Source organism: Alexandromys fortis, unplaced genomic scaffold, assembly GCF_014885135.2.
Source record: "Alexandromys fortis isolate MF-2015 unplaced genomic scaffold, M_Fortis_MF-2015_v1.1 scaffold_256, whole genome shotgun sequence".
Lineage (NCBI taxonomy): Eukaryota > Metazoa > Chordata > Mammalia > Rodentia > Cricetidae > Alexandromys > Alexandromys fortis.
The window spans coordinates 1,524,285-1,550,911 of NW_026068135.1; the positions used below are offsets into that span (position 1 = coordinate 1,524,285).

The following is a 26,627-nucleotide window of genomic DNA, read 5'->3' on the forward strand; positions in this document are numbered from 1 at the left end:
CTGTAAAAATGTGATTTCAGTGTCCTTTGCTGCAGAGAACACAAATAATTGATTTTTCACTCTGATCAATCAAAAGAACTTGTCAGTGTCCTTGTGCCTCCCAGGCAACTTGCAAAGGAGCCTGCTGCTGCTTAGGTGTTACATTTCAGAAACAGAAGGCGAAGTTTATCTCGGCGAGAGTGATGGGAACACAGAGCAGAGAGCTCAGAAAACAGCACGCTAATGAGCTGTGGAAAACAACTGCCATTTATTGTTCTGGTTACCAGGGTACAGAATTGCCCGGCGTGAGGCCGGACAGATCTGGTTATGACAAACAACAGATTGCTCAGCAACTCATGAGGAGCACGGCCCAAGCCACACGGGTCTCCGGTTGTGTTTTTCCAGCAGTCACAACACCCTTTTCTCTGTGGACCACAGAGTGACAAATGACCCCATCTAGTCATCCCTCATTCATGACAGCATAACTTATGGGGCTGAGCTTCATTCTACAAAGCACAAGGTTGCTCGGGAACTGTGGACATGTGTGGACATTCATCACTAAGTCAACAGACGCACGGAGTGAGCCAGGGCAGACTTGAACTTATGGGTCCAGACTGCAATGGCCATTTATTACACGTGTAAGTTAATATTTGTCTCTTATCAAACCCACAATTATTCCATTTAGACAACACTAATGAGTCAAGGAGTTACAAAGAGAACCTGGCAAAGCATCGAACTTTTCCCTCACACCTCTTTTGTCTAGTTCTAGCATCTCCTAGGCATTCCAAAGTTGTGTTCTAAGGAAACAGATCCATTTCAAGCACTTGGGTGGGGACTTGGAACAGCAAATGCTCTGTTTCTAAACCTTAAGCAGCAATCATGATTTCAAATAACATCAAAGCACGAACTCAGCAGAGTGTGGGGCTAGCTCTCCCTTTCTTCCAAAGTGTCACGGTCCACAACTGCTCAAGTACAACGTGCGCTTCAGTCCTGAGCACTGCTTAGAGAGAAGCGTCTGGAGCGACCAACAAAAGGGAAACTGTGGGGACAACAGGACACAATTTCTGCAAGATATAGCATGATTCCTAGTAATTTGTTTCCTGTTTTCAATGCCATGGCGGAAGCCAGGCCTCCACACATACCACGGCAATGCGCAGTCGCTGCACTACATCCCCAGCCCAGCTCCTTGCAAATTTGAAATCACTTAAAGCTTCATACACTGTAGGTAAACTTTGCTTTTGCTTCCACCTGAGTCACTATATTTAATAGTCTCAAAAACATTTATTGGTCTACATCATGTGTCAGCTGTTAGAGGACCTTTTCAATGTGGAAAGCAACCAAATGATGCTGCGAGGTTCCCCCAGGAAGTTACATAAACACTCAACAAGAAAGGGAGCAGATACAGGGCCTTCTATGCTGTATCTGCCATTTTCCTTTCCGTGCTGGCCAAACAGCTGGGAAAATTCTCCCTCCTGAAAGGACTTGCCAAGTGAGGCCACAAGATCCGGCACGGTCCCGCTTTAGTGGCAGGCAGTCTCGCGTCTTCTCAGATCCCTACAGCTACAGGCTTCAGTTGTCAATAAACTCACAGATACTAAACAAACACGTGCGACTGTAAGTTCAGCACTGAAGTTAAAGGCACAAGCCAGTTCTTCCTAAAAATATTCAATGATTTTTAATTAAAAAATAAAGATTGAGGTTTCTTAAAATAGCTTCAATGACAAAAAGGAAAGGGGAATGGACGTGAAAGGGATGTCACGACGTAAACAGTATCACATTTGATGCTCGCCCTGAGTTCACAAGCTCTCCTGGACATGACATTTGGCATGGTTGAATGACTCTCACTGACTTACCACAGTGACCTTTCAGTTTCTTTTGAGACTAGCCCGTATCAATATCCAAAACAGAGTTCTAACTGAACATTAATGCTGTATTTTCTCTCTTCCAAGAATCTGAAGGGAAGATCATTTTAGACATGAAGCACATCTGTTATGAGTATGCATTCTGTTGCAACTGTGCTATTTTCCATCAACTCGTGATGTCAAGTTGAACTGCGGAGCAGTTCGACCAGTCCCACCTGCCAGACTTTGGTATCTTTCTACTGAGCAAACTACAGGACCAGCATTGCATAGTTACCACACATATGAGATCTCTGATGTTTGCAAAAGTTATCCAGAGCATTTAAATTAATGTCACTTTTAAAGGAAGTCAGATTACTTAATGGGATGCTCCTTGAAGTGAAAGCTTATTATCTGCAAAGGAGCCAGTTCCAAAGGAAGTAGCACCTTCACCGAAAGCCGCCGAACAAATGGCCAGACAGAACCAACAGCAGGGGCTTCTATGACGATCTCAAAGGGGGCTAGACCCGGCTCCGTCCTACACAAATGAAATCTGGGTGTCACTTCTTGTGAAAAGGACAACTTCAGGTTTCCTGGGTAAGCTTATATTGCTGAGATGACAATACTTCTGAAACTCTCACTGTGAAATTTAGACAAGTATCAAATGTGAACAGATCTTATCAGAGCCTGTTCCCTGCCATAGGCAAGGTGAGAGAAAAGCCTTTACTAAGAAAGAAAGCATCTAAAACCAATCTGAGCTACGTTTTATCGTTTAAGTGAGCACTTGCCGTAAAGGCACGCCTGGGTTGAATGCCTTCATACACTCTCCCCTGATACTTTAGTTAAAGCCACCATTTGGTAAAGAAATAAAAACATAGTTCTCATCATTTGCACAAACGAGATGGAATCCTAAGAGAATTCGCTGGAAGGAAAGTGTAATTCTTCATTTTTGCAAACTTTAATAGGAAAAAGTTAGAGCAAGACTAATGGAAGCCTGGAGTGATTAGAACTTTTAAAGAATGCCAAGTCTAATTTGGTCCTTCTGAAAAATAGACTGTGAAAAACAAATCCCAAATACCTATCTATGTAAATTAAAGCTCAAGCCATGGTATTCAAAATTAAAATCATTTACATAATCTACTATCCTCTGTGTTTTTAGTAATTAACCTTCCCGGGGCTGATTTTGTTCTCCTTACTGTTTGCTTAACTGAAATGCTTAATAAAATTTCTACAGAATATATTACCCTCTCCATAGATGAATATTATTTTGAACTACAATCTGACAAAAACCTAACTACATTTAATTATGCTTGATTAATCCAAATGTCACTGAGAGATTTATAGAAGAGAGACATTTTTCAGGTTGAGTTCATACTCCTTTCCAGGGCACACGTCCCGGGTGCTCTTTCCATCTGAACTCTCTAGTGTTTTTAATGTCTCAGGAAAAACTCAACAGTCCTCACTTGGCCATGAAACCCCACACATCAAGCTTTATTTTTTTTTTTTCATTTTCAAGGGACTTGGACATCAAAGGCTGATGTCATCACTTTGAACTGGTGGGTACTGAGCCTGTAGTCACCTACACTTAAGGAACAAGTATGCCAAGAACTAAGGTCAGCTCTGCAGTCTGGGTAAAGCTCTGCACAGCAGAGTGCGCATATGGGATACCTGGACTTAAACGCTCAAAGGCTACTGTGAGGTGAGGTGTGCTTTCCTTAAGACAACTCCAGAACTACCAGATGTTCAGAGACTTTCGGTCCTGATGCTCCAAGGTGATTCTGTCGATGGAAAATCAGGCAGTTTAAAGGATCTACCAATGGACACTATTAAACACAACTCCATCGCTTCTCCAATAGTTAAAGCTCTCACTGCTGGGTCACTCAGATCTGTCCCAAGGAGTCAGAGGGGTGGGCATGGAGAACAAGTCCCCACGGTGGCTCTAGCAGTCCCTCTGAGGGAAAGGGAATTTTCTGCCAGGAGGCTGTGGCACACACCAACTGCCAGCCCATGTGCCGGCCACTTTAAACTCTACCATAGAGATAAGTAGACATGTGTCCCTACTTCAGAGACAGAAATAAGCAAGCAGAGGCTTCTCCAGATTTCTGTGCCTGGAATACTGCCTTGATTTTGGCAAGTGGACACACCTGATATCACCGGGTAGCCTTCAGAGGGAAGCCTTCTTAGCCACCCTTCCTCCCACTGAGATGAGTTGAAGTGCTAAACAGAGTCCCCTCCTGACCAGCAGCAATTTTACCTCTAGCCTCATTATCCAGCTACTTCTCAATTTTTGACTAAAACATCACTACATTGATTTAGTGGGTGTATGTGCCACCCAGCATATGTGCGGAGGCTAGGGGACAACTCGCAGCAGCTGGTTCTTTCCTTCTACCATGTGGGACCTGGAGCTTGAACTCAGGTCGTCCTCAGTTCAGCCATCTCACTGGTCCTTAAGTGATCATTTGTGAAACCCTAAAGAGAGCTATCCATCCAAACCCGTGGCGAGTTGTTGCTACAGAGACTCAAACGGCAGCCCTTCTTACTCCATGAGAACTGATTGTGAGAGCTGACCAGAGAGACAATGGCTGGAATGGGCGCTGTCCTCTGCTATCTACCGAAGCTGTACTACAAGGACCTCAGCAGGGACCCCGCAGGGGAGAGTGAAGAGCTAAGCATGGGAGACAGACTCACACTTCAGACTGATAGATTAAAAGGAGAAACGCACTTGGGAAATCAGGAATACTTCTTTCTCTGAAGAATACACCTGTCCTTTATGAAATAGAAGTCTTCCATCTTCCCCACGGTACTTGTATCCCAGTGAACCAGGAGATTACTCTATCTCGTCCTTACTGGAAGGGGAGTTCACTCTGCTTTGATCACTGGCACAGGCCCAGCACTGATGTTTCTAGCATGTGATGGACACAACATATCACTGAAATTGACGACTAAACCTTCTCTCCCTCCCCATGACTCCTGTCTGCTACCTTCACTTCAGTCTCCCTTAGCTGAGGACACCTGGGTTCAATCATCTATTTCCCAGCAGCACGGCCTGAGGCCGACTGACCTCAGGGGAAATGTCTTGCCTCATGCACAGCTCAGTGGATGCTGCAAGGCTATCATTTTTGGTCCTTCATTGTGGTACGGGAGTTCTGAAGGTGATAGTTTGCTGCTGGCTGTCTACTAGAATGTCTGGCTACTGAGGCAAGGAAGTTTCAGTCTTACAAGCATTCCAAACAAGCCCCATGATCTACCTGCAAATACACTTTCAAAACATTATCCCGTGTTCAACAGTAAGCCATTTGTGTGTACTCACAAAGAACAAGAAGAAACCATAACAAAGCCTTCATGCCTTTCCTTACATCCTTCCCCCCTCCCTTTTCCTTCCTCGCCTCTCCTCTCCCACAGGTTCTCACGATGCAACCAGGCTGGCCTTACACTTGTTCCTGCCTTCATCTCCTGCATGCTGGGATTCCAGGGGTACATCATCTACTTTTTAAAATGACTGACTGGAAAGACAGAAAACTGTCACAGTGAAGCTCTCAGAATGGCCAACACACTCGGTGAGGCCAATAGAACAAGCTTATACTTCTCTTGATAGCTCTGATTATGCCCTAGTTTGAAGTATTCTACCATATTTAATTAACAAATTAATCACTGTTGATGGCTGATAACATCTCAAGTTCATTAAAATTTCATATGTCCCCTCTATTTTCCAACCAGAAGGCACTGCTATCTCTAACCAGTGTGACAGGAACTGGAGTTAAAAGTTAGCTTTTCACCCAGAACAGCAAACAAAAATCCTTTATTGATTAAATCATTAATGGTGCTCTCCTGCTGGCCATATTGGTTCCTTCTGTTTCCTAACATATAGATTATGAAGGACATTATCTGTAAAGTCAATGTTTAAGCATCTGGACCACTGACAAAGACGGCAGAATCAATACATGTTTATGTAAGTGTCCTATCCCCCCTGGCCAGCGCACACGTCCAAAAACTGAGCAAAAAATGATCTATGATGAAATTAATAAAGCCACAATCCCACAGCATGGTCTCCAGGACAGTGCCTGAGAGAGTAAGCAAAAGATACACAAATACATTCTGGAAAAAGAATGATTTCAGAAATCCTGAAAAATTTAGACCAAAAGGTTTTGTGCTCAAAGAAATAAGGCATCAAAGAAGAATAAAATAATGAGTTAAGAGAAGCAAATTTAAAAATAAAATATGAAAATGATATACATGAAAGCAAGCCACGAGGCTTACAAAAAACAGTAGAGAAAACAGTGAAATGGAGGAGAGGATTCAAGGATGGAAAAATCACACATGAAGAAAAACAAGAGATAAAAGCCATAAAAAAAATAAATGTGAAAGATGGGTAACACAAAGCTGATAGAGAAACAAATTTCTGAAGAACAGAACAGTGCTCGCTTCGGCAGCACATATACTAAAACTGAAGAACAGAACAGTACAAAATGATACAAAATATAATAAGGCCCAATATGCGACCTAGGCCACTGTGTACCAGGAAAAGGCAACAGACAACTACCAACCCTGAGCTATATTGAAATAAAAGAACAAAATATCAAGGGCAAACATGCAACCGTGCCAAACAAGCAGGCTGCCTACAAACCTGAGAGAAAAATCTATCTGTACTCATGAATCAGTGCGCCAGCAGATAGAGACAATGAAGTTAGTCTCTAAAGAATGTGCTCCAAGGTTCTGAGAGCCTGTCGAGCTATTACTCTAAGTACTGGTAATAGAAAGGCTGGGCAAGAGCATCTAATTGAAGCTGTAATTGAGTCTATCAAAACACAAAACCATCAACTTCCAAATGTAGAATCTTTGTACAAAAAAGGCTGGCAGCAAGCGCTGCTCTCATTCAAATAGAAAAACTCTAGTCATGACCTATATTAGTCTAAAGTTGTCTGTTTTACAAGGCAAAAGCTGCCTAATCCACTTGTCTCCTCTAACTGTGCCAGAATGGAAACACACCAAAGAAACCCTTTCCTGAGTGGAGCTGCCTTGTATTACAGAAAACTGTTGACTTACAGATCAGCCTCGAGGATTAATATGCCCAAGAGATTCCTCTAAGGAGATCATTCTAACCACTTGACATACTGTTCAGAGTACTGGCCTAGGAACAGGAAGCCCCAAGCACTGGCTTTGGTTCTGCTTCTCACTTTCCATGTCTCCTTGGCAGGCCACTTCACTGCTTTGGAATTCACATGAAAACTAAAAGCTACTTAGTCCATCTCCTGGCATTCTAAGGATCACTTGGGGTGCTGAATGTTAAGTTCTTTGGAATCTCTAAGAAAGACTATAAAACCATTGTAGCTAGACAGAAAGAAGCCCTTGTGCTATGAATCCAAAACCAAATATTCAGAGACAAAGAATCAGATGGCTCATGTGGATCCGTGTTTAATCCCTGTAACTCCCCCGCATTTTAAAGCCATCTCTTAGCACTATAAAAAGACATCCAGCACACTGTCACAGTTCTTGACCTGAAATCATTACCAATTTGAAGTTAGGGGATCTAAGAACTTAGGAAGATGTTTCCTCAGCCACCACTGCAAATGTCTATCAGTTTTCCTCTTCTGCTCAACAAAGACATTGAGTACCTACTGTGTGCCAGGTAGAGTTTCAAACAGGATACATGGCTCCCAAATACTTAAAATAAGAGTGTAAATTGGAGGGCATTCCAGAGAAATGGGGAAGAATTCAGCTGCAAGTGGGTCAATATCAATCTGTAATATATAAATTCACAGAGCCAGAGAGGCATGCTTAAGCTCAGAGGGTCAAACACTAGCAGCAGAAAGGATACATCAATGCTCCAGTCGAGGGAAGACCAAACTGTGGGGATACAGGATGCTCCTGAAACTCTTCTTCTGGCTGGCTTAGAGCTGAGGTGAACTCACTGATGACAAGGGGACAGGAGCAGCTGGAGTGCACTAGGCTTAGATGGACACGAGGGGAGTCTAAGAGTGTTAGGGGAGGGCTGTGCATTAAATCCTCAAGACATTTCAACAAAACTGGCATTGCAGAAAAGAGTTTAAGAGAAAATAACACGGCTCTTCTATGCCATAACCAAGCCTGATGTGATATTTGGTGTGTGAGTATGGCAAGCAATAGGCAGCCTGGAACAGTAAAAACAGTGCTGAAGCAAGGCAATCGAGGCCACAATGACACTGTCACCTCCATTCGCCGACAGTCAGACTCGCAAGTGTAAAGGAAGATGGCTGGAAACCGAGACTCAGTAAGATAGAGACATAGAGCTGGTGTTTCTAAGGCAGCCAGGATCTTGAAATATAAAAGACCATTATTTTTAGTCTTTCCTCACAAGAAAATAGTCATACTGCTCAACCCCCCCAAGACACTGACTTAGCTGTGTACAATAAGTCTCTCTTACCCGTCTCTTTGGTATTTACCAACATGCTTTTTGCTCTGTAATGAGGCCTTTATAAAGACAAAAAGGAACTCACCAGAAACTCAGATAATACAAGGAATCGAAAGAAAATCAGATGCTGTGTGCCTCAAAGTTACAACTGAGCCAACTTCATCTAAGTCAGAGCAAATCTCTGAGGCAAAAGCCTTCAGTGTGGTGGCAGTGGGGACAACTACACTGCTACATCAGCAATGATATAGCAGGAGTAACACAAGTCAAAACTTTGAGAGGGACTCTTGGCACATAGCCCAGGCTATGTTCATGATCCTCCTGCCTCAACATCTGGAGTACTGAGGTTTCAGGTATGGACCACCATGCCTGGCTACAAACTAAAACTTCTAAATCTGGATTCAGTACTGAAAAACTGGATAGAAACATTTATATATACAGTAAATGAAAGCAGCAGTCAGAGTGAATGACATATACAAGAAAAAATATAATGAACAGAGAAACACCTAACAGGGACCTGCATAAACTAGGTACCAGTTTGAATCTAGATTCTCAGATGGCCTTATTACTAAGAACAAATATCACATCATTTGTCTTTCCTTACCACAGGTCCTCTGCTAATTCCTACTTCTAACTTTTAGCAAAAGGAATGATTACAAAATCAGATTGAAGACCAGGCGGTAGTGGCACAAGCCTTTTAGTCCCAGCACTCGGGAGGCAGAGACAGGCAGACCTTTGTGAGTTTGAGGCCAGTCTGGTCTACATAGTGAGTTTCAGGACAGTCAGAGCTGTTACACAGAGAAACAAAAATCAGACTGAATGGACAGTTCTAAAATTGGCAAAAAGTAATGACAATGAAAATGATCCACTCTATAACATTTTTCAAAATAAGCTAGAATAAGCTGACAGTCTGTGTTATGGTGAGGCGAGTGCATCCCGAAGGCGCTTCTAGTTCCTAAGAGGACTACGAGAGGAATTTCATATGGCAAAGAAACAGGACTAGGGCAGGGGAGTTTTCAGAGAAACACACAACTACACTTCCCACTCTTTACAGTCTAACGTTGACTAGATGGTAGGTTTGCATAAAATTTCATAAAATCTTTCAAACCAAGGTGTTAAGTGAGAAATTCCAAAACAACTTTTAGAGTACTTTAATAAATGGAAGAGAAGTATGCAAACGAACTTTAAAGTGAAAATAATACAGATGAATTGGTTTTAATCCGAAAGTACCACACCTCACGATGACAATACAGTCAGATGGAAGTCGGCAGAACACTGATTCAGAGAGTGAAGGGTGTGCATATATGGGACAGGAAGAACCCTGGGGTTGAATTTGCAAGATGTACTCTACTGACACCTTCCCCTTCCAGACTCCCCAAGCTGGAGATCATGAAGTCAACAGTAGGATCTGCTGTACCTGGAAAGAGGAAGGTGCTCAGAATCTCGGGAAGACTTAGACACTAAACCCATGATAAGATACAGAGTATAGAGTACAAGAGTGCTAAGGAGGCTCCGTGCTCTACTGTGACGGAGGCAAGTGATGCCATAGAAAGACACCATGACAAACTGCTCAGGTTACAACTTTAGTGGAAGATGCGAGTGGATTAACTAGAGGAAGTGCTCCATGGAAACACTGAGTCAATATAAAGGAAGCAACATAACAAAGCATTGGGAATAACAATAGTGCCATGATTAAGAGTTGGTAGAGTAAGGGTGTCTGGTTAACTTGCAGAAGATAATATTTCTTCAGAGATGACCACAGCACTCGGTTTTCTACAAAGTTCTATTAGTCTTGATCTTGTCCCTATGAAGAAAAGAATCCATAGAGAGCTCGTGAGTACAACCTCCTCTATTTTAACAAAAACTTACTCAGAACATTTATAGTGATAATTCCAAAACCTTTGTCCTAACTCAGAATTATTTTCTATAGTTACTATAGAAAAAGTGGCATTTCATTACTTACATAAACTTTGCAACAGTTCTTTACTCACGACTGAAAGTCTGATCAGAAGCTGGGCATGGAGGCACTGCCTTTAATCCCAGGAATCAGAAGGCAGAGGCAGGTAGATCTCTGTGAGTAGGAGGGGCAGCCTGGTCCAAATAGTGAGCTCCACAACAGCCAGGGAGCTCACTATAGAGAGACCCTGTCCCAGAAAACAAAACAAACAAAACCAAAATAAAGCAACAAACAATTTGATTAGAACTATAAAATGACTGCTGCTAATGCATGTGAGGTTTCTTCTTGGCCTGAGGGAGCCTGATTTTAGAACAGTGGTGAAGGCTGTCAATTTTGAATCTACCCCAAACAACTGAACCGTACATGTCAAAAGAGCAAACTGTACGGTATGCGAACTGTACCTCAATAAAACTGCTAGGGTTAGGGTTAGGGCTAGAGTCCTCAGGGTTAGGGGTTAGAGTTAGGGTTACTCGGGGTTAGAATACAGTCTTAGACCTCTTTCTGTGTAAGAACTGACTTTCCCATTCCCACTCCTCTGCTGAGATCCTTCCCCACGTTTAACCATTATTCTATTTGTAGAACTTAACCATGTTTGTTTTGTTTTTTGTTTTCGAGACAGGGTTTCTCTGAAGTTTTGGTTCCTGTCCTGGAACTAGCTCTTGTAGATCAGGCTGGCCTTGAACTGCCTCTGCCTCCCTAGTGCTGGGATTAAAGGTGTGAGCCACTACCACCTGGAGAATTTAACAATTTTAAATTGCCAAGTTAACTACGTTAGTATTTCAGTTTTGCTAAAATTTGTTTGAAAACAACGTTGGAGATTAGGTCTGATCCTTAATTAGCATATAATGTTATTTACTGTGGGTCTCTATATGTAACTCTACCTGGCCTGGAATTTGCTATGTAGACCAAGCTGGCCTCAAAGTCACAGAGATCCTCCTGCCTCTGCCTCTCGTGCTGGGATTAAAGGCATGCGCCACTGGGCCCAGCTAAAGTATGGCCTTGAAAAGAGAGTTCAGTCAAAACTACCATTTCTCACTGCAAATGACTCTTATGAAAGATGGCTCTGGTACTACCCAAATTACTCCACATTTGAATTACCTGGCCACACTGATGCCCAACAAAGTATTTGGCTTACATAGACTGAAAATGGGATGGTTGGCACTAAACTGATCTGCTAGACCAAGAGACACAATCACAATGTAGCTGGTCAGAACACAACTCTTCCCTGGGAAAAACCACCCTCGGTGGGGGCAGCGGGACTAACTTCCTGCTACTATCATATGATGGATGATGAAAGACTTAATCCTTTTTAAATTTCCTGTTTTGAGATGAGCTGCAGGAAAGATTAGAGAGCAGCACAGATGTGTTTCAGCCTTTACACTACTCATTAGAAAACACCAGCATAGCTCTTCACAGTTGATGGCTTCTGGTGGGGCTGGGGGATAAAAGAACTCATCTTTAATGGGCTGGCCACTGGAGTTCGGCCATGCTCCAATGACTATAGGGGCAACACAAACTGGACTTGGTGTATTTTTTTCTTTTAAAGGTGGAGGGTGAACCTGGGAAGAATGGGATGTCAATGTGATCAAGGTACACAGTGTGAAATGCACAAATGATCAATAGGGTATTTAGTATGTTGGGGAAAAGTAAAGAAAAAAATACCAGCATTTACTATATGGTACAATATTGCAAATTTGCAATATTGCAAAGCTATATAAATTATATTTGCTCACAAATGTTTCTGTTAAAGATGTTAACAATCAAGGTTTGTATGGTAAGAAGTATATATAAAAAAACACATTAGGGAGAAATAATCAATGTTAAAAGAGAATGAAACTATCAATAAGAACTTACATATATGTGTGTGTGTTGAGAACCTCCGTCCAGAAAAAATGGCTTAGAAGAGGTGTAATGAGCACCCTATCCTTCAAGATTAGGCTTCAATATCTGTTCAAAAGAACTATAAAATGGTTGATTCCAGGACAGGGGCAGAGAGGGTAGAAGTTGAGATTTTAGGATATCGCGTTAGACAAGAAAGTAGGACAATGTTCAAAAATTAATGCACTTTAGTCAACAGAAGACAAAAAAATCAAGCTCAGAATAACTGCCATTATTCAAAAGTGTGCCAACTTAAGCAGCAGAAATGACAATGACTGTGACATGCAACATCATGGAGAGATTTCACAGGAGCAAAGATGACAAAGGTGTATGCTTACATGTTTCTTTTGTTTTATGTTTAAAAAATGCACCCTCAGTGATGGTCAGAAAGCATCTTCTATGGTAAAGAGAGAATAGTCTGGCTAGAAAGGAGTCTTCCAGGGTGTTGGAAAGGGAGATGTAAATCTGTGTCAAGCCATAGACTTCAGATTTGTAGACTTTCCTACTATATGTCATATGTCAATAAAAATAAGTGCTGGGTATAATATATAAAACAACAAAACACTATTAATCTACAATGCTAAAAAAGACAAGGCAAAAGCTGGGCAGTAGTGGCACACACCTTTAATACCAGTATTCACAAGGCAGAGGCAGGAGGATCTTAGAGTTCAAGGCCAGCCTGGTCTACTAAGTAAGTTCCAGGACAGCCAGGGATAAATAGAGAAATACTGTCTTTAAAAAAAAAAAAAAAGACAAAAAAACCCAAAAAACAAAACCAAAAGACAGACCAAAAAACTCTTCGTGTCTCAACCTTCAAGACAGTGGTTCTCAACCTGTGGGTTGCAATTCATGGGTGGCAAAGCAGCCTTTCATAGAAGTCACATAGCAGATGTTCTGCATATTAGATATTTGCATCACAATTCACAACAATAGCAAAATTAGTTAGGAAGTAGCAATGAAAACAATTGTGTGGTTGGGGTCATACACCATGAGGAACTGTATTAAAGGGTCCCAGCATTAGGAAGGCTGAGAAGCACTGCTTTAGGATGACTTAATTCAACTGCTTACTTTAAAAAGAGGTAAAAGAGAACTGAATTTTCCCTTTAAGTTTAAAGGAAAAAGTTCAACACATACTAGAAGAACTGTATTTCATGGTATGGCCTTTGTTATTGAGAATGAGCTGTACTCTACAGAGGAACATTAGTCAATAGTTACCAAAGAATGATTTTTTAAGACTATATCATTTTACAAAAACTAATAAAATATTGAGTTAGGAAAATTCAACTTCTTTCCTTCCTTTCCAATTTGGGGGTCTTTTATTTATTTCCTTGCCTAAATCCTCTGGATAGGATTTCTATACTGTAAGCGTGGGTGTTCTTATCAGGCCCAAATGGTTAACTAGGATAAAAACCATTAGATAAATGGCTGATGGGTAAGTATTCTTTTGCAATATACCTCCTTCCAAAAACAAACAGCACCACAACAAAAAGACCCCATATGGATTATGTTCTAGTGGGGAAAAAAGCTGAATTATATTACAGGGCAGTGGTTCTCAACCTATGGATTGCGACCCCTTTGAAAAACTTCTACCTTCAAAAAATATTAACATTACGACTCATAACAGTAGCAAAATTACTGCTATAGAATAGCAACAAAAATAATTTTATGTTTGGGGGTCACCACAATGTGAAGAGCCATATTAAAGGGTCACAGCATTAGGAAGGTCGAGCACCAACCACTTCCATAGATAGATCCGATAGCCATCACCTAAATTATGATGGACCCTTAGCATCACTGATAATGGATCAACTGGAAATCATGCGTGTAAACATAAATTCTGTAACAGTACTGATGGAGTATCCCAGAAGGAAAAAACAAAAAAGAACCTTTATAACAACTTTGATTTCCATCAAATATGGGAATAAGGAACAAATTAAATGATACCGCAGAGAAGAACTAAACACATCAAGGTAAGGATGTTTTGCTAACCTGGTCTTTCATCAATAGTACTTTCTAGATTAAAAACAACTAGAAAATATCCAGATATGTCATGTAGTTCTGGAATGGATCCCAGTTTGGAAAATTCAGGAAATTTCTAATGAGATGAAAGCTACTGACATGGAAAAGTAGACATAGTTAAATGAAACAAATGCATATTGCCCAACAGTATGAAAAATGATCTCACTTGGAGAAAATACATACATATACAAATAGAAGATTATCTAAAATAATATAAACAAAATTGTACCCATAGCAATGTCTGAGTTGTGGAAATGCAATGATTTTCTTTTCTTTTTTCATTTAATATTTCCTAGATTTTTTGTTGTTTTGTTTTTTATAACACACAATTTAATAAAAGAATATTTTAAATTGAAAAATTGGAAACCAAAGACTAGATTGTTTTATAAACATAAACTAGCAACAGTTTATTAACATAAAGCAATGACAGCTGCTGTATGAGCAACAACTTTTCAGTTTTGATCATTTACAGTGTTAAACTACACATGATATAGAATGAGCTGCCAGCTACTTTTGAGTGAACAGCTAGTTGCTTGGGCATATTCACACTATTGCACAACCATCACCAATCCCTACGCCGAGTGCTGTTCACCATCACACACAGAAAATCTGTACTCAGTAACAATTCCTCATTCCACTTCCCCGAAGTCCTGGCGTCCACTCTTCTACCTTCTGACTCTCTGAAATGACTACTCTAGGCATCTCATAAAAGTGGAATAGTACTATTTATGCTTTTGAGTATGGCCTGTTGCACAGCAAGTAATGACTTTAAAATTCATCTATGTTAGGCCGGACGGTGGTGGCGCACGCCTTTAATCCCAGCACTCCGGAGGCAGAGGCAGGTGGATCTCTGTGAGTTCGAGACCAGCCTGGTCTACAAGAGCTAGTTCCAGGACAGGCTCCAAAACCACAGAGAAACCCTGTCTCGAAAAACCAAAAAAAAAAAAATTCATCTATGTTGAAGCATGCATCAGAATTCCCTTCTTTTCAAGGACGAAATAATGCTTCAGTGTGTGGATAGAGTCCATTTTGATTCATTTCAGCTTCATTTTTTTTTTCAGTTTAACCCACAAAAATTCTGTAAACATCTTTCTGTCAATTTATAAGACTCACAACAAACTGAAAAGTTAATTGTTTGAAAACAACATTGGCAGTAGAATAAGCCCCTGCTCACTGTCAATACCTTCAAAGTGCAAGGATTCCCTGGCTGGTGGGAATTTCCATTTAAATGATGACTCTAGCTACCCAATTCTTGTTTGTTCTCCTCAGCATAAAAGTTTTTCTCCAATCTTTTTTCTCTAAGGATCGCTTTGCTTTTCCAGTGATAAAACTACACAGAATGTACGGCATAAAATATTGTTCAATTGTCTGCTTGGTACTTTCTGGAGACAAATCAGATACTTTCTAATGGGAACCAAAGTGGTTTCTTACTGTTTCACTTTGTATTTTGATGCATCCCTTGGTTCACTGCTGGGATTGCTCCAGTCATCAGCTTCAGGAGTAGTCTTGTAATGGCGCCACGCAGACTTGTTGAAAACTGGTAGTCTCTCAAAGGATTCACTTGAAAGGGCCTATTAGAAAAAGGACATACACCAAAGGTCTAGGATACTCTTTTTCTCACATAAAATTCACAGATTTTACTCTTTCAAACACAAGTAACCATTCTTATTTTAGAAATATTAAAATTTATTTTACAGATGTACTTAGAGTGGCTAGGAGGAAGATCCTGAGCCCTCTCTAAATGAGTGAAATCAAGTGCTCACTCACTCGCTCAAAATCAGTACTGAAACACATACGACAGGAACAAAGTACATTGTAATTCCGTCAATACTGCTTTGCGATACTCCATAGCACTGACAGTACAGCTTAGATCAAACATTTTTATTTAATAGGCAACTGCTGCCCTAAAACAGTCCCAGAAGAAATAAAGTCTCATAAACATTTGCCAACAAGCGATATTAAACATCACAGCTCCTCTATCAGATTTTTATTTGTTTTACTTCTGTGATAATGGAATGAAACCCAGAGCCTGTATATTCTAGGAAGAATCTACACCACTGAGCTACATCCCCTGTCCCTAAAAATCCAAAATCAACTCTAGGAGGATTCGTAAGAAACAAAAACACAGTACCTCTTGAAGAAAAGTAGTGTGGCTTGTACCAGCAGTGAAACACTTCATTGCCCTCTTTGAAGCTTTTAAATGTTACTATATGCCTCTACTGCCTATTGAAATAATATACCAAAATTCTAGAATTCAGAAATAGAAGTCTAATGCCACCAATAAATGAGAAAAACTGTCTTATAGAGAACTCAGTTCATAGATAAACATTTTAAATGACCATTATTATGATTTTGTTAATTTAAAAAAACAATGTACAATGTAAAAGTTCCATTTCTGTACGTAATTTGTTTTTTCTGAGTCTCTTGCCATCTCCCTTTTCTCTTCCAGCTCTAGGAGTTTTCTGCTCTCATGTGCTGTTCTACTATCCTCCCAGCCATCCTCAAAATCTCTCTTCTCTCATGGACCTCTTTATAGTTTCGTGACCATACTGATGCTCATTTCCACATATGTACATATACTCACATATACACAACATAAAAGCTAAGACCTGCATGATAGCATGCATTCACTATTTGTGTTTCTCAGTTACTTCGCTTGATATAAAGATCTACAGATCTTTTTATATAAACATATTATCATTACTGAATTCTTTTATTTTGGTTTTGTGAAACAGGGCTCCACTATGAAGCCCTGGCCATCCTGGAACTTGTTCTGCAGACAAGGATGGCCTTGAACTCAGGAGATCTGTCTGCTTTATCTCTGCCTCCCCTGTGTTAGGATTAAAGGCATGCTCCACTACCACCCGGCTTCATTACTGGATTCTTACAACTTGAGAAATTAAAGCAAAAGACTAGAAGACCAGATTACTGGAAATTGGCTTTCTTTTAAACTAGTTTTTTCAATGAACATATACTTTTGAAAAATTCTAATTTAGATCTATGGTTGTAAAAAAATCAAAAAATTTGAGGTTTATACCTCTATGATTCTTATTTTGTTATATTTGGGCATAATATCAGCATGAGGCATAGCATGGTTTCCTAGATCTGATTTCAAGGTAAGAGACGATACAGTGCTCTTCTCAACTAGTTATGGGTACTTGTACCTTTAAAAAGTCACTAACAGAAACAAAACATAGTACCTTCAGATAAATGACGGCATCAGTACCCACTCCTTCCATGGAATACAGTTTTAGATCTCCCTGAAAATATCTGGCATACAGACGAGAAATTGGCAAGCCGTAACCAAATCCAGCCTATTAAGAAAAGAAAATTAATAGAATGAGACTGGTACAAATGTTTCACAGGGGACCATTTACAGAAGATTAAAATGAATCCCTCAAGTCAAATCAAATGAATTAGTAACTCCATCTTTATAAATAACACTGTGTCTATAATCTGTGACCAATAAATTCCCCATTTTATTAAAAAAATTGTTAAGTCTGGGTGACAGAAAAAAATCATTTTTGATTGTTTTTTATAAAGCATTTTAAAGTAAATTTTAACCTATGTCTGAGCATAAAGTCAAGGTAACTTTTTTTGAAATAGGGTTTCATATATCCTAGCCTGGCTTTCAACTCATTATATATCTGAGGTTGACCTTGAGCTCCTGTTCCTCTTACCTCTAACTCCTACCTACTAGGATTTTAGGCCATGAACCACCATGCCTGGTTTCTGCAGTGCTGGGGATGGAAGCCAGAGTTCCATGCATGCTAGGCAAGGACTCCACCAACTGAACAACCCTGAGCTCCAAGGGTTACTTTAAAAAAGTGTACACTTACATCCACAGGTAAGTGTAGCTCTCACCTCTCAACAAAGGAGCTTCTGTTTGCAGGAGACAGACACCATTATGGAAAGCTACAACTGGTAAAAATGCTGAGAGCTACTGACCATAGGGTGCTTGTCCAACATGATAAGCCTACAACACAATTCCTATCCTTAGGGCTCAGGGAGCATCTTGGAAAGGTGGCCAGAGGATTGTTAAGATGATCAATAATGCCTTCTTTAAAAAAAGATACAGGTGCGAAGTGGAGGGAGTAGGGATAGGAGGGGTGCGGAGTGAATGTGATAAAAATACAAAATTCTTAAATAAAAAGTGAATGCCCAATCAAGTAGAAATTGTTCTGATGAAAACGCAAAACCACATTTACTTCCAAGTTTCTTTATCAGACTTCTTCACAAGAGTTGAATTTTTTCTTTCCTTTTTTGTGGTTTTTCAAGACAGAGTCTCTCTTTATAGCCCTGGCTGTCCTGGAACTCGCTCTGTACCCTGGGCTGGTCTCAAACTCCTGCCTCTGCCACCCAGAATGCTGGGATTAAAAGCATTCACTTCCAATGCCTGACAAGAGTTGAAATTTGCTAATAACAAGACTAAGCCACTGAAAAAATTCCTTAGAGGTTCTTCTTAAGGATATGGAAAAGCTACAGCATGTTAATACAGTGAATGAGTTTTTCAGAAATAAAAAATTTAGTACCTTCCTATATTTTAAAGTCATCAAACTGACAGTCAATATATTTTTTAAACTAAAGGTCACAAATGTTGGCAAGAATAAGAACAATACTAAAGTCAGTGACTTTGTAGTCGGCCACAGGTAGGTATGGGGAGATGCTATTAGCACTGGATTAAATCTGGATCAGGAACAGCGCCTTAAGGAAATAGGGCTAGGCTCACACAGGCTTCTGACTCTGACAGATCTAAGTTGAATTCTCTGTTTCTGTGTGACTGAGCAGTTCATTCAACTTCTTTAAGACTTTTTTCACCTGAGATGAAAAGCTTGCCTCCGAGCTCATAAGGGTTCCATGGCATGATAAAGGCTACCTCTCTGTACTATCTATCACACAGTAAAACTCAGTTCTGCTGACAAACCTGAGGACCTGAGTTCAACACCTGGGATCCACATAAAGATAGAAGCAGTGAATTGACTCCACAGAGTTGTCCTCTGACCTCCAGAAATATCAAAGAATTAACAGGCAGAGTAGATACTCCCAAAACGGGAAATTTTCGACATGTGGGGGATCACGCTGTGCCATGGTCTAAATTGTTTCATGCTGTGCCAAACAGCTTTCAGGCTGTGCCTTGTCAGGGACAAATTTGCTTCCCAAAGTATCATTTGGCTCCATTGCATAAATAGAGGCAGGACGGTTCAATACTTTACAGTATACAGAGACATCGCCCGCCCAGCATTATCAATAGGACACAGACTAGTAACATTTCTAGTAATAAAAGGTACCACCTATAAATTTATCTAAATAAACAGGGAACCTATGAATACATTGGTGTTATTAAAATCATTTCAGTCCTGGGGCTGGAGCTCAGTGCGTAGAGTGCCAGCCTAGCACACCAAAGCACCTCCTAAATAAGGTGGCACACAGGTCTGTCCTCCAAGCAGAAAGATCAAGAGTTCAGGGTCATCCTAGCTTCAGCTAGCTCTCAGCCCACCTGGATGACATCAGACTCTGTTCTTGTGCTGGTAAGACACAGTGGGTCAGAGCACTTGCAGTGCAACCCTGACAACCTGAGTTCAAACCTTGGAATCAGCAAATAGCTAAGGGGAGAGAATTCAACTCAATTAAACTGTGCCTTCCACACACACATACAACAGATAAAATTTGAAAAGTCTGTATTTAGGGCTCCAGAGATAGCAGTTATGTGCACTTGCTGCTCTTGCAGAAGACCCTTCCCACCACTCACGTGGTTGATCACAACCATCCATAACTTCAGTTCCAGAGGATGTGATGCTCTCTGGTACTAGGCATGCATGAGGTACACATACATACAAATATGCAGGCAAACACTTATACATGAAAACAGTTTAAAATCTGTTCAATTAAAAAATGTATGAAGGAAGATACAGATGGGTAAAAGTAAGCCATCTGGAAAGGAAATTCTTTTCTAGTACAACACAGCCATGTGCCCACTTCAGAGGTGAGGACAGTTTATTAACTGGGAGAGATGCTGATGGAAGCATTTCTTCAAGAGCAGCCACAACAGTATGCGAGAAGTCCACAGGCAGCCAGTACCAGCTCTAGCATTAATTTGCTTTGATCCTTTCACACATTTATGTAATGGGAAGGTGGATTGGATAAATAATGGTCTCTGAGAGTCCTCTGTTTCCCAGAACAAACAAACAAATATGGCATAAAGCTATCTACAGAACGCTATTTTAAAAACTGGAATAGATAATCCATATTATTTTTAAACAACTGGCAAAAATGCAAAATTTGTACCAGACCCTGGTCAAGGTAATACTACTTCAAATTGATCTTTTATGAATTTTCTTGAATTCTGTATAAATGACTTCCTCAGTTTTCCACATGCTGAGTTAACAAACTCTGCCTCAAATAACAATGCAAAGTGTTTGATTTTATTCATACAAATAAAATATAATCTTATGTGCTTATCACTCAGGTAGGACTTTAAAATGAAACTTAATTTATACCCTGAGCCATTCTGCAGACTGATAGATACATTGCTGTGTTTAATGACAAAGGGTTCAATTGTTGTTTGTCAATTAGAAACACTCAGCAGGGGAAGAAAGTGTGGCCCTACCAGGAATAAATGCTACCATGGTAACCAGAAGCTTTTCTCACTGAGTGAATAAGGCTGAAGGTTATTTCTAGAGTGCTACACAGAGACCTCTGAAAATACATACATCACCTATAAGTTTTATGCTTAGATTATGAAAATTTAATGTTATATAAATATTTTAATTATATAAACAAATTTGACAGTGGTGACCCAAAGACTCTGGATGACTTGGGCCTGTAAGGTCTGCAGCAGTAAAGCATCGTCTACTAAACTGTAGCCAAACACTCTCCCCAGTCGTCTCCGCTCACCCATGGGTAATGGCCACCTCCCCGAGGGTGGTGCATGATAACAAGTTGCCCTCCTGCAGCAATCTTATCACAGGGAAAAGCTTTTACACACTGTATTTGGAAGTGTAACACTCAGCTTGGAGTATTTCTTTTTTTTTTTTTTTTTAACATACAAGCCTACAGGCCAGAAGGGAGCACCAGATCTCATTGTGGGTGGTTGTAAGCTACCATCTAGTTGCTAGGAATTGAACTCAGGACCTTTAGGAAAGGAAGCAGTGCTCTTAACCACTGGGCCATCTCTCCAGCCTGGAGTGTTTCTTAGAAAAATTAGAAAAGCACTTTGTCCAAAGAACTTACAAACTAAACAGTAAGGCAAAAAGGTGCCTCTGCTCCCACCTATACCAGAAACAGCCCCATTTAAGTAAAGCTAGTACAACCACCTAAGAAGATGGGAAACTCTCTATCCCTGTGTTAAAGACCTTTCTTTCTCCAGCAGTTTGTCATGCTTACCAAGGGAGCAGCTCTTGTAGGCTCCAGGCTGGGTCGAGGGGCAGTTGAATACATGTAGTTAAAAAGACGGTCTATTTTCCGAAGTGGGACTCCACCACCTAGGTCACTTATCTGCAGTGCACAAAGTGTTAAAAATAAAAGGGGAGTCAAATCTGTGCTTAAGGAGGGGAGGAGAGTTCATTAAATAAAGCACATGCTAGAAGGTTCTAAAGTGAGAAAGTGGCTCCTTTGGGGACAGTGTAAACAAAGGAGAGAGCAACGCAGCAAATCTGATAGGCTTGGGACTGAGGTCCTGCTCAAGTACAGTCAGAAAGGTAACCAAAGCCAAGAATCCAGCACTAAATAGTCACATTTCCATAAATGACAGGGACACACTGAGAAATGTACCATTAGTCAATGCCATCAGGCAATTATCTTCGGAGGCTTATACAGAATGACTACAAAGTCACTAAACAACAGCAACTTATGGGACTACCACTATGTATGTGTTCAGTTCATTGCTAAGAAAGCACTGATACATGACTTTACCCACAAATAGCACGCCCAAGAAATGTCAATTTTCTTTCCTTCCCTCTCATAATATTAAATACATACTATTAAATCAACTGATGATTAAAGTAAAATGGAAACAAAAGCTTACCTTAATGGACAAGTCTTCTTTACCCAGAGTGACGAGAGTTTTAACAGCTGGATAGCCCTCTTTTCTATTTTCATGTAGCTCAACTGTTGCTCTCATTGAGTTCTGAAACAATAAGCTCTTCTTGAGAAACCATGCTTCTGACTCACGAAGCACAATTAAGTTAAATGTATTCATTACTTTTGGTGCTGAGTAGAACCCGGAGCCATGCACATTAAGCATGTGCTCCACCACTGAGCTAGCCCTAGTCATGAAAAAACCACAATTTCAAAACAGAAATAAGCACACGGTTACTTGTATGTGATGATTATTTTGTGGAGCTATTATTAATAAGATTTACATGAATTTTTTTCTATCAGAAAATTTTCCTGATGTTCCATTTTGCACTTAATTGTTAAACATTCTTCTTGCCTTCTGCTGGGCTCTACAGATTTTTTGGGGGAGGGGAGTGGCTGAGACCAGATCTGACTATGTAGACTAGCCTGGCCTTGAACTCAGAGAGATGCACTTGTCTTCATCTGTCCAGTAATGGAATTAAAGGCACATGCTTCCAAGCCTGGTGGCTTTAGGGTTTTAAAATTATTCAGTTCAACCACAAAGAATGTTTGTATGACTGACATGTACTGAGGCTGCACTTGGAGCCCTACTTATCACTTAGAAAGTGAAGAGAGCCATACTTCCCACAAAAATTAACCACTGGATTGAAAAAAAAGGATAAAATATCCATTAAAAAGAAAGTCTGAAAGGTCACAAATGAAGAGAGCGCTCCCAATCGAATGGCTACATTAGTGACACACCAGAAGCAGTCTTGCTCTTGGGAAGACAACAGCACAACTGATCCTTTAGGTGTTCAGTTTAGTGTTTTATCCATTAAAAGTGATGAAATGCTAGCTCAAATATCCTGTACACATAACACTGCTACCACAAATATCACTGGATACTTTGTAACCAAAAGCAACAGCATGGGCCATAGAGTCTAAAAAATAAAAAAGGTTTTCTTTCCTTTTTAGCCCAGGCTCCACACTCTTCCTCTCCTGCCTCTATCAGGTCTTCTGAACTTATTCAAATTATAAAACAGTTACAGGATCTCTCAGAACTGAAACAACTATTCATTAACACAGTTAATGCTTCAGAAGCATAGATATATAGAAATGTGTGTTTATTTGGGTATGGTAATAAACAATAAAACCTTTGCCAGACCTGAAAACCCAAAAAGCATTTCTAATCTCCTAACTGAAAGAAAAACAGTATGGATTTGATGTGAAGTAACCAAAGTGCAATTAAGCTTCAAAATCGCTATGTACTAGTATTCACAAAACCATACTGTACACAGCAATTTTTATCTCACAGTTTACAGATTAGAAAGCCCACAGGATATCAGAAATAGACTTTTAAAATGGTTATGCAAAATCTTTTTCTTATGCTAATCTAATGAATCCATTATGCCCAGAATCAAAGCCATTTAAAATGAAGACTTCTTCCCATGCTTTAAAACCCCACTTACCTTGAACAGCTCAAACAGCATGTGAAACAGATGTGAGGGCACATAAACTACCTGAATGGGTTTGTTTGGTGCTTTGGCTGAAACAGAGACAAACCACCGATGAATAAAGACCCAAGGTGGGAGAAAATAAAAAATGATGCTTACATTCTATTTTTTCAAGTTCATAAAACAAACCTTCATTAAAAAGAGTTCCATATTTAGTGACATAACTGAGCAAAAACATGCTTCAGAATAAAGCAAGCACACAGTCAACTTCATTCACTGAGGCTTAGTGACCTTGAGCAAATCAGTCAAATTCTTTCCAACTTTGTTCAGCAAAACGGGAATAGTATCATTTGTGTCATGGTATTCTGAAGATTACACATGAACATACAAATATTACTTGAAATTTTTCAAATTGGGGGAAAAGTCCGCCATCAATTCCAGGAGGCATCTGTAAGAATATGAAGCAACTGAGAAGGGTGGGAAACGAGACTCAGCTGCAGTACCATGCTTTCAATCTCGGCTGTTCACTCAAAGACTCAGAGAAAGGCTTGACTAGCTGCCAGATGACAGGCTTTAGGAAAGTGAATGAATTTGTCAAGAAGGCTCTGACGCAATGAATGCTTGCTTAATCCACTGATAGATTCGTAATTTAATGACAGTACTGGAAGAGGGTGGAAAACAGGAGGTGGGACCTAGTTAGAAGTAGGTTCCTGGGGCATGCCCTGATAACCCTGCCTCAGTTGAAGGTTTACCTAGACATAGAATTTGGGGTTTAAAATAATTCTTTCTCAGAATTTGGTAAAGAGGGACATATTCTGGCAGTAAAAGTACATCAGAGAAACTCAACACTGGTTAGGTATTGTTCACACTATTGGCTTTTGCCAAAGTCTGACATACCATGGTTGGGATTTTGTTTAGTTAAACTGAATTCATCACTTGAGGTAGCTAGTGGTTCTTTCCCTTTGGAGATCGTCCATACTAAGAAGTCTTTTTGGAGTTTTTAAAACCTGATCAAGATTTCACTGGTTTTAGAATACGCTGTTAGTAAGGTATCCTACGACCAGAGAGGCCGTCAAATGCTAAAATGAACGCTTTACTTTGGAGCGCTATTATTCACATAACCTGACCTATAAGTTGTTCCTGAACAACATGCACTCATTTTGCTGTTGGTGGCAGAACCTAGATGGAGTAAGCTATTTCTGTTCTAGTTGTTTGCATCACTCAGCTCTGCTCCCACAGTCCCTCTTCCGTGTAACTGGAAAAACTGGTTGCCATCTGGGCGGCAGCCTACTCCTTTCTGGTTGGTCCTGCCCTGTCCTATCAGCCAGCATGCTTTTAGCCAGCTGGATTCTCCCAGGAGTTAGCACTATGGGTTTCCAGAACTCGGTGTCTATATCTCTCTCCATTCACAAATGAAAACTTAGTTCCTAAAGTGATGGTACTTAGAGGTGGGCCCTTTGGGAGTTGACTATTCATGAGTGGAACCTCACAAATGAGATTACTGCTCTTCCAAAAAAGACCCCAGGGAGCTCTTTGCCCCTTCCTACATGTAAAGGCACAGCAAGAAATCACCCGCAAGTCAAAAATAGGCCTTTGCCATATACCATAAGTGTTTGCACTACAATCTTGTACTTCCCAGGTTCTAGACACATGAGAAACAAATGTGTTTGTTATTTAATCCGCCCAGTCTCTGATGGTTTTGTTGAGTAGTCTGAAGGGACTAATACAGAGGTCCACTTATAAGCCTCCTTGGCTTCTTTTACTGTTTTTATGAGATTCTTTTATTGTGGCTGTAATGGGGCCTGAGAAGCAAGCTGAGTGCTTAGTCTATCTTGTGGCAACTGCGTCATTAGTCATATAAACAGCCTCAGAATTCAATTCAACCTTTTCAGTCCAAGTCTCAAGGAAATGAAAAACATTTTACAGTTTGTTTTCTTCTTTTAAGTTTAAACAACATTCTTTAGGAGTCAACTAAAGGCTTGCTCAATTATGTGTACTTTTCTTTGGAAATATTACAGTTGACATTTCTTTTCTCCCTTTTAAAACCATGTTAAATGTTTTGGCTATGAGTCTTCCCTTATCCTGGGCCTCACGGCCTTAGTGGGTGGTAATAGAGGTCTGTCGGCTTTCTAAAATAAGATGAACGGAATATGAATACTCCCTCTAATAGTACACTTTTAAAAGTCACAGAAAAATGTGGTCTGAGGTTTTTATGTTTGAGTCTCAAGAAATAATAAAGTCTGTTTTGCAGTCGTTGCCTGAAACACCAGTAGTTGAAGCAGCACTTAATAAATGTCAACAGAACTCTATATGGACATCAGGAATTTTCCTTTGAGACAGCTTTCCTGTAAGAATGAAAAGTGGGAACTGGAGGCTAAGTAGAGAAAAATGAGTATAAAAGGAGAGGTGGCAGCACAAGATTCAGCCCCAAAGTGAACGGAAAAGGCTTCTGAAGACAAGCCATGCTGCACACTCCTACCCAAAACTGACTTACAGGAATATCCCATATGACTGCAGGGATAGGAACCATACTGAATGGACATGAGGATGGAAACACACACCATTTTAGGATCTCTTGGAAAAAAAGCTCGTATAAGATCAGCATTTAAGTCACCTTCTTTGTACTTAACATTAAAATACTTTTCTTCTCTGTGCCGTACCACCCTGACCCCGTCTGATCGCATCTAAAATGTTTTGTCTTTTACCATTGAATTCTTCTACTTCCAGCTCTGGAGCAACCAGGTAATACTGTTCACAGAGCAGCTTTGCTGTTTCATACGCATCTGTAAGAAAGAGAAATTTAATTGTTGAATTCCATAGATATAAGTATGTGGGTGTATATACAGAAATAAAGTCAATTTGTCTACACTGACTTTAAATGAGTCAAATACCATCTTTTAAAGCAGTCTTTTGGCTTCAACACATTACTGTGACTAAAGCATTTATCTTTACTAAATTTTAACAACCACAGCCATATCAAAATCATAGATTAGTAACAATAAAGCTAAGTTTATGCTAAACACACAAGTATTTAACTTTTAAACACACTGCTGAAAGATTTT

General features: G+C 40.2%; 1 protein-coding gene across 1 annotated transcript in view; it reads right to left on the reverse strand.

The window, feature by feature from the left end:
- Nucleotides 1-228: 228 nt before the first annotated feature.
- Pdk3 (pyruvate dehydrogenase kinase 3) overlaps nt 229-26,627 on the reverse strand; it is a 72,067-nt gene continuing 45,668 nt past the window's right edge. Inside the window, exons 6-12 of the mRNA XM_050126450.1 lie at nt 26,271-26,348; nt 23,581-23,657; nt 22,080-22,181; nt 21,440-21,550; nt 17,257-17,370; nt 15,488-15,627; nt 229-10,006 (exon numbers count right to left, since the gene is read on the reverse strand). Of these exons, the coding sequence (XP_049982407.1) occupies nt 9,976-10,006; nt 15,488-15,627; nt 17,257-17,370; nt 21,440-21,550; nt 22,080-22,181; nt 23,581-23,657; nt 26,271-26,348 (653 nt within the window). The 3' untranslated portion in view covers nt 229-9,975. The remainder of the gene's footprint in view (nt 10,007-15,487; nt 15,628-17,256; nt 17,371-21,439; nt 21,551-22,079; nt 22,182-23,580; nt 23,658-26,270; nt 26,349-26,627) is intronic.